Here is a 9,754-nt window from a genome sequence, read left to right as displayed (position 1 = left end):
CTTGTACCCCTCAAAATTTGCGTTTACATTAATGAGCCATTGGCTCTTAATTCCAAATTCGACTCATTGTTGATACTACTGCAGTCGAAATCACTCTTAGATTCCCAGTCCTTGTAGCAAGATCTCGGCCGGATGCAGATCTGAAAGAAGCAATGTGACACGAAAATCAACCCTTCAAAATGCCAAGTCTTACACATCACAAAGATCAAAATGTCATTAAAGTAAATACCATCTTCAAGACGGTCTTATAATGTCAGTGGCTTGGAGTAGATATCTCCTCTGATCTAAACTATAATACTCACATCTAAAGAATAACAACAAATGTTAATAGAACTCTTGGATTCATGAGGAGAAACCACCACCCAATGAAAAGTAAAATAACTTCAATACAATGCCTTGGTCCGGCACCAACTGGAATATATGCTTCAACCATCTTGAGCCCTTACACCAAGACAAATACTTATAAGGTAGAAATGATCCACAGACGTACAAAACATTGCATGAAGTGTAATAAGACTTCCCCTCTTACAGCCATACAGAGTTATGTCTTACAAATTCTTTCACAACATTGTAGCAATGTAATGTTTTCCGTTAAAATCAGCTTTGACTGGCTCGAGTGATCTTCCCTCAACATGTGTATCGAATCCACATGGAAAGGTTCAACGGCAACTGTGTGGTGGAGGAGGAGCGATTCGAGCGAGCATCGACGATGGTATGGACAGAAATCACCAGCAACGACTTTTCCGTGAATGACAAAAAGAAAGAGCGAGCTCGGATTGGGCTTAATGTTCAGGTTCAATAGCGTGTTGGAGGCAGTCGTGTTGTCATTTTGTTCAGCAACGTCCGCAGACGATTTTCATGCAGGATAACGCGAGACTATACGTGTCAGTCAACTTCCTGTATCAAAATGTAACTCAGCTTCTGAATTGGCGGCAGGTTTGAATCTCATTGAACACTTACGTGACACTTATTTGACCATCTTTAACGACAGATTCGAAATCCACAACGTACAGACTTGCATGCTGCACAACAATCGGAGTGACGTCAGATGCACAGACCTTAATCAGGCTATTAGGTAATGGTTCGTAGCAATAGCAGTGAGGGCCAACAATGTTGACCATTGTCTTTTCTAAAGATTTTTGTAGTAAAGCGAAAGACATACGACTGTACCTAAGGATTTGTTTCTGTTAAAGAGATGCTGTATTGTCAGCCATGTTGGATTTACTCTATGGACTCCACATTGATGGACACATGCTAATGGTGTTGTGATATTTTCATTTGTTAAGTTTTTGTTGTGTGTTGAAATATAATTTTAAATCTTTATGAATTCACTGTTGTTACGTTTTCATGGAATAAAATCAAAATGATAACAAGGCGTGCATGTATTTAATCATGTTCCAATAACCAAACTGGAAATGGTGAGTTATATGCAGTTCAGTTTAATACGCGAGATGTCTTAAAGCAGCCAGTGCTAAAATACCGACAGACAGACATTATTTAAATGTAATTTTCAATTGAATGATTTCAAGGTCGAACCATAGAACCATCAGTTTGAGCTCCGGATCAGCCAGTTAGATCATGCAGATTTGAGACTAAACTCAGTTTTATAACCTTTGGTTCTGACCAAAACCGTGTAACGTTATTGTGCGGAATTTGAGCAATATCTGCAGTGTTGAACCCCGACCCGGTAATACAATGCATTTTTGATGAGCCAGAAATACTCGTTTAATAACACGTTTTGAGGACACTTCTGTGGCAGGTCCAGGTTTAACTACGTCACTGAAAAAAGATTTGAACGCAGATGCACGGACAATAAATATTACTAGCGAATAGGTAACTCATGATTTGTCTTACAGTAAACTTCAGGGTCAAAAGGTTATGTTCAGAGGCAAGTTTCGGATTTTAAGCACGTGATCAAAAACAGCCAATCAGATACTGGAGTGTTGAGACAGGGCTCCAAGTTAAGTTAGTTAACCCATCGACCATTTTGACAACTTTAAGGTTATTAATCTAATATATTTGGGGCATATAACAATGTGAAAATAGTAACCTTTATATTAGTTGTCAAAGGTTCATTCATTTTCTTCACTCACAGGTTATCCTAAATACATGAAAAAGGGGCGAGCGTAAAAATGACGCACTGAATATCAACCTAATCAAAGTTGTGGCTCTATTTCTTATTAGGTTTTATCCTGCGCCCAACACAGTGTTAGCTATATGGGACCAAAAGGACGAAACTTTTGGTCCATTGAACAATTTACAGACCGAGACAGCAAAATGATGGGAAAATGTACATGTATAAAGCAAAAGCAAAGCTCAATTTTATGATAAATAACTGTTTTAATCTGTTTATCTGTGGATGCCCAGCATTTTGTAATTTGATGCTACATAAATCAATAATTTAAGTACCCATCTTTTATGTTCAACATATTATTTTTTTCACAGTCACAAGAATTAGCACATTCAATATTTTACTCTTTAATACACATTCAGCCATGCCAAGCAGTCAATTTTCATATGTATTTTTTTTTACATTAGTAAACATGGTAACTTTATTTTATGAATACAAATGACACAAATTTACAAAATTTAGCACAAGAAAAATTGTACATATGAAAAACATATATGCATAATAATAATCATGATTTCAAATATATATTTCATTTAATCATATGCTTTTTTAAAAATCATTTCATTCTAAATACAAGCCACTGAAATGGTAAATGTCACAAACAAATAAACCATGTCAATAAAACAAAATCCTTATCATGATTGCAAATGAAACAAAATAAGGGTGGATTGTAAAATATATATTCTGTTACCTTTAAAGATATACTATGCCCAAATTTCATATTTGAAAAGATGAATAGTTATTATAGAGAATCCACATAAACTTAAAATAAACAAATCTGTGTGTATAAAAAGTACTGTATTTTTGTCAGCTTTAAAATACTACCTTCACACTAGTTATTATTCAAGTAAAAACTGTATGAACATGTAATGCCACTAAAAAAGCCGGAAGTCTTTTATAAATGACTTTTACTAAAAATGACATTTAATTGCGATTACAGCTCTACTGACAAAGTTGGATTACATACATGAATAAACATTTATATATATTTATACATATTTATATAGCCAGATTATTTAAACCTGACATGGATTTAATAGTTTTAAATCAATAACTTATGATAAAATACGTCACTGAAAAATGAGCATAATACATCTTTAACTGTAATGAAGGACCAAGCATATTTTATGCCAAAATATGTCAGTTAAAGATGTGCATAGTACATCTTTAAGATTGCATATTTAATGTCAAAATATGTCACTGAAAGAGAAGCATAATACATCTTTCAGTGTAATGAAGGACCAAGCATATTTTATGCCAAAATATGTCAGTTAAAGATGTGCATAGTACATCTTTAAGATTGCATATTTTATGTCAAAATATGTCACTGAAAGAGAAGCATAGTACATCTTTAAGTGTGATGAAGGATCAAGCATATTTTATGTCACTTATTACAACTCAAAACTTTTTTCTTTACACGACCAAAATAGGATGATAAGCTGTTTTTAAGGATATGCAAACTAGCTCTATAGTATAGTGTATACCGGTACACTCTTTTACTTCCTTGTTTGTTTTTCTTTACTGCAAATAAACAAACTAATTTTGTAAAAATATTTTGCATTTGAAAAAAAGTTCATTTCCATCTAAATGTTATCAAAAATAGTTTTTTTTCTCCACACTCATTTTTTTTTCTTGAGTAGCGGGTCCATAACGACAATCAAAACTTTCCCTTTGATTACATACCTTTTGTTTGTTTGTAATTTCGGCATTCTCTGGTACGCATGGAAAGCAAGGTGCTCATAAGAGCTACATTATCAACCTGAGAATACTGAAATACCATAAAAGAATATGTAATCATATGATAAATTAGTGGCTGTCATAACAGTACGCTACCTCAAATACCTGCAGAACTACTGTTGAGCTTATAAAAAAGTAACAGAATGTAGAAATACCACATGGTTCAAACAACAGTTTCAATCAATTTGCTTCCTACTTTTTTTTATGTTTTACACTTATCATATTATTATTAAATCATCAAGTACAGACTCAGCTACACGTTATTCTATTTAAACACATTTTACTTCATACGAATCTATGTGACATTTGTCATTGAAATGCAAAGCATACAAACTGTCTATGGCAGTACATCTTTAGAAGCATTTACAGTCAGAATATTTCTACAACAAAAATTTAACAATTATTTCATAATTATCACAATTTTTCATTTTTTTTTTACTATTTCTTTACATCTAAATACATGTGTGAACTTATTCAAATTAAGGCAATACTGCAAAACCATTTCAATTCATGAGCTCGAAATTTCATGGTTTTGCTAAAAACAGGCCGTTCCGATGGGATATGAATCATGGATTTCAACTTTTGAACATAAAAATGAACGGGTATTTTATCTGTTAGTTAACTCAACCATGAAAATCTGTCCATGAATATTCATGATTTCGCAGTATTTGTTTTTCTTCAAAAAATATATAACAATATGTAAATAATATGAGTTTTGTATAATGCCACAATGATTATTGATGTGAGAATATGAATTCATTTTTTATATATTTTTTTCTCTCAATATAAGCAATAATGAGCAATTGTATATGAACACAAAAGAATCTACAAACTAAAACATGATCTGAATATTGGAAATCTGCCAACACTGGGACTATTTTACAATCAAGTTAAAAGCGGTTGTCTATGATTGGTCAAAATTGGTCATGTGACAAATTAAACATGAAATTCGTTACAGTTGTACTGTTTTTGGCAAAAATATAAATGAGAGACTAAAATGAGAATTTTTTTTTTATATATATATAAAAATTAATAAATATACATTTTTTTTGCTGAAAATCAAAGCTCTGGTCGCTCTAAATGTCGAGTTACTAAGGACAGGTGACCTAGATCTTGCATTTGAAAGTGACGGGTACATCTTCTATTCACATTAACCTACATTTCACGAGTTAAATGGAGAAATGTCATAAATCATTCTTGTGCAAATGAACAATGGGTATCTACGTCTTCTTTTTTTCCATAAAAGTTTCCTTTTTAGTAACATAAAAGTCGCAACCCAATCAATTCTTGCGTATTGCTTATTTGTGCACCCAAGTTATGGATATTTAAGACGTTAACAATTCCCAAAAACAACAGAATGGTAAATAAAATTTTTACCTGAATTAAAGTTATCAACTTTAAAGTCTTCTTGTGATGTTTTTAAGCAAGAATAGCGACAATACAAAGTGTTTTCTATATTAACATCTGTAGAAGCTCTTGGGACATGTTGGTATCCCTTAACATTTTGTCTTGGTCACCAACAATCCCTCTTGCTTCTACAGATATCAATAAACAAAACCAAACATGTATTGTATCTTTAGTAATACAATTAACCCATTAATAAATTCACCCATTATGTGAATGGAATGGTTTGAAAATCAAAATGCAATCGGAGGTCCTGTGGCTGAACAGTAGACTTTAAATTAAAATGCTGACACAAAACTATAGTGCTACAAGTTTTTTTTTGTGTTAATTTGCTGGTTTATTCGCATTGCATTACAGCATCTGCTCCCTAAAACAACACCTCTTTAAAAACGACTTATATTTTCTTTCAAATAAGGTGTCATTGTTAGAAAATAAACTGCATCAAAGCAACAATCTCTTTAAAACAAACGTATTTTTATATTCAAGTTAGCGTTCACTTCATGACAGTGGCATTGTACTTAAAAATAGAAATACAATATTCTATAGGACCGTAAAAAAATTCTGCAACTGAAATACAGTGAAATAAATAAGAGATCATGAAGTGAGAAAAAAATCGTGAGAAATGATCAAATTTATTTTCTGAGAGTCTGTGGCAAACAATCTTTATCTAAACTAGCAAACATAAAAAATAACGTATTCTATCATGAAGCACTTAGGATATATGAGCTGCGCCATGAGAAAACCAACATAGTGGCTTTGCGACCAGCATGGATCCAGACCGGCCTGCGCATTCGCGCAGTCTGGTCAGGATCCATGCTGTTTGCTTTCATAACCAACTGCTATTAGAGAAACTGTTAGCAAACAGCATGGATCCTGACCAGACTGCGCGGATGCGCAGGCTGGTCTGGATCAATGCTGGTCACAAAGCCACTATGTTGGTTTTCCCATGGCACGGCTCAATTGTATAACTTAAAACAAAACAAGGTACTGGTGCACTCGAGGCAACTTGAATTCAAACAAATTTAAGTCAATCCCAAGCATGTACCGATCCTTGAAAATAAATAATCCATTAAATACGTAGTAAATAAATATATTTTACTGGCTAACCTACAATCACTGTGGACAAACCTTTGAATATTAAACAGTGGCATTAAAATCCTGCCACAATATATTTTAGACTGAGTAATCTACATTAACAAGCGAAACTGTTAATTACAAAGAAAGCAGACTGTTTAAATAGGAATTAAATTTTCAGTGAATTGATTTCCCTAACTAACATGACTGACTAAAACATAAAATTTCATTTCGGAAATAAAAGACAAAATAAAACAATATATACAAATGCATGAGTTTTTTCTTGCATATTTACCAAAAAAAACAACAAAAAAACTTAACAGAAAACATTAACATTCGTACCAAACATCACAAACACAGTGATAACAAAAAAACATGAACTACATCAAGATAAATGGTGCCGTAATGCTAAAAATGCTATTAAGTTGATAAAAGCGCCATAAAAATTTTGCCATCAAAACCAATCACTGAAGTGACTTTTTGATTAGATACTACAAGGAGAAAGACAGTAGAAAACGGATTGCTGGTAGTCACAAGGGGATGTCTAAAATGCTCGAGTTTTCAAGGGTTTCAAGCGAATTAAGTGAAGAAAATACACGAAAAAGTACCTGGGAAAAGGTAAATTGCACGAAAGGGAGGGTGCTTGAGGTCATTTCAGTGTACCGTCGTCTGAGCACCACAGTAGATACTGAGAGTACATCAGCTTTATTTCACAATTAAGTCATTATTCTTTATCCATAACAAATACCAACTAAAGATAGTTACAGACAAAATGCCCATTTTTAATTTAGAAGATGCAATTTTCGAACAAGTATTTGCAAAAGATAAGACTATCACAAATATTATCTGCCTCTCGAAGGTGCACTAAACGTGAAATTATTTAAATCATGGGCACGGAATCCTGAGCTCATGGGGATTGGAGTTTGCGGATTTAAAAATTCTGAAGAAAAAATCGTGCATTTAAAATTCTGACGACAAAATGAAAAGGACATTAGTTTGTTTGCAATCCATGAAAATTAGTTCCCCCAGGAATAGTGACAATTTTACAGTAATGGGGCGTTTTCCCACAATGCCATTATTATTTCCAATGAGCCATTTATTCAGTCAAATATTATAACTGTGTTAAATTAACCATACATGATCAATAGACTGGCTTAAGTTGTATGTATAAAACTAAGGTAATAAATAAATAATCCATTTCTGTCTTTAAATGTAACTGGAAAAGGTCAGTATTCAAATCAGAAATATCTGTAAAGTTTCATACGAAACATCATAAGATAAATCAAACCTTACTAAAAATAAACTTCAGGTATTTTCCGTCAAAAATAAATGTTGGAATTATCAAATTAAAATGAAATGACAGAGGGGCATTTAATTTCCTCTTTCATTTATGTAAAAGCAATTTCATACAGAATTTATTCAGTAAGTTTTGTAATATTTATGTAATAAGGTTCGCGCAAAAACATCTTATGCGCATATGTACGTACTCTATACAGATTTTGAATAAGGTCAAAATATAGTTCTATTCAATGATGACTTGAAAGTATAGGTAGTGCCACAAAAATAATAATAAAATCTTTCATGAATTTTAAACGGCTGGTTAAAAGATGGTTTAACAAATGAAGTTATCACAAAAATATTTTTTCCAAACCAACAATCATAAATATCCACCAGACACAGAAACAGACTTAACTAAATGCTGACAAAATCAACATGTACACACATCATTTATTTAAACCTGATCTGATTATTTGCAACAAAACTCTGAAATACATTACTCAAAAAAAAAAAAAAAAAATGCATTTGGAAACAGTCTTATATGTTGTAAGTATAATACAGAACAACCTATTTTCACAATATTGAACAGCTAATAGACAGAACTGCACAGCGACATAAACATCACCTGTACCTCATATTACAATTCCCGAGAAAACTTAATAAACTTAAAATGAGCCGCGCCATGAGAAAACCAACGTAGTGGCTTTGCGACCAGCATGGATCCAGACCAGCCTGCGCATCTGCGCAGTCAGGTCAGGATCCATGCTGTCCGCTAATAGTTTCTCAAATTCCAATAGGCTTTAAAAGCGAACAGCATGGACCCTGACCAGACTGCGCGGATGCGCAGGCTGGCCTGGATCCATGCTGGTCGCAAAGCCACTACGTTGGTTTTCTCATGGCACGGCACAAATAATTCTTCAACTAAAGCAACATCCATACAATAAAATATGACTATTGTTAAATAGTTATCTAAAAATACTTTTTTTTTCTAAAATTTCAACCAGTATCACAAATGGGTAACTTCGTCTTTATCACTCTCTGTGACATGTACTTCCGATATATCTTTAACAACAGCTCCACCTATAGTTTCAACACTTTGCACTTTAGTCTGTGTTTCGTTTTTGCCAGCATCTACATGAATACCATCAGTTTTGTCAATTATAACATCTACATCTTCGGACAATGTCTTGTCACACTGATTTATTTCAACATCAGGCGACTGCATTTCTGAATGAGTCATTTCTAATTTCCATTCACTGACACTTTCCTGGGTTAAGTTTTTATCACCTACATCACAGTCTAGTTTATCACTAGATAGATCACTTCTCCCAACAATGTCTGCTTTTAAAGCTGGTGGGAAATCCATATCATAGTTTCTAGCACTAATGCTATTATCTGCATTAATACCCCTGAGATACTCTTCACTTTGGAGGTTTGACTTTGCACTATTTTCTTCAAATACTGAAGATTCTGCCGAGTCATTGTCATGGGAGTGAGAGGACTGATTATCAGATGTACTGTCTGTGTTACCCTGACTGGTTTTCGGTGACCCATTTCCTTTAGACTGGTCCCCCTCTTCACCTATATGTTCCTCAGGTGTTATTGTATCACTCGAGGACCTTGAGGTTTCACTCTCCCCATACTCAGCGGACTGCTTAATCAGCTCCTCCAGAGCCTGGTCATTTTGTGCACATTCTGCAGCACTCTCAGAACTTTCTGTCTTACTCGCCTGTCGGGACATGTCATGGAAACCGCTCTCGGCAGAATTCCCTGCGTCACTTGGCGTCTGGTTTTCTGCTATTGCTGGCGGGACCTCAACAAAGCCCCAAGTACTGGAGCGTTCCCTGAGAGGAGAATCTAGACTTCCAGACAGCGACCCCGAGGAACTGAAGGATCCACTGAGGCTGCCTAGCAAAGGCCTAGCTACATGACCTGCCTGTTCCTCGTAAAATCTCTGTCAGAAATATCAAAAATATGTTAGAATGTTCAACATGGACAAATCTGAAAACTTTTACAATGGTAGCAAGTACATGTATTTGTATTTTTCCAAACTTTCTTTAAATTAACAACTGTTATCAAGTTATACTATGAAAAATGTCAATTAGCAAGTACCTTTACACCTTCAAAGAA

General features: G+C 34.0%; 1 protein-coding gene across 2 annotated transcripts in view; it reads right to left on the bottom strand.

The window, feature by feature from the left end:
- Window positions 1-2,320: 2,320 nt before the first annotated feature.
- LOC123540195 (uncharacterized) overlaps window positions 2,321-9,754 on the bottom strand; it is a 30,460-nt gene continuing 23,026 nt past the window's right edge. For both annotated transcript variants that reach the window (XM_045325011.2, XM_045325013.2), the window contains exon 12: window positions 2,321-9,578. In XM_045325011.2, coding sequence (XP_045180946.2) covers window positions 8,631-9,578 — 948 coding nt within the window. In that variant the 3' untranslated portion in view covers window positions 2,321-8,630. The remainder of the gene's footprint in view (window positions 9,579-9,754) is intronic.

This window comes from Mercenaria mercenaria, chromosome 16 (assembly GCF_021730395.1).
Source record: "Mercenaria mercenaria strain notata chromosome 16, MADL_Memer_1, whole genome shotgun sequence".
In the NCBI taxonomy this organism is placed as follows: Eukaryota; Metazoa; Mollusca; class Bivalvia; order Venerida; family Veneridae; genus Mercenaria; species Mercenaria mercenaria.
The sequence above is the reverse complement of the archived record's forward strand: the minus strand, read 5'-3'. Positions and strand labels throughout refer to the sequence as shown.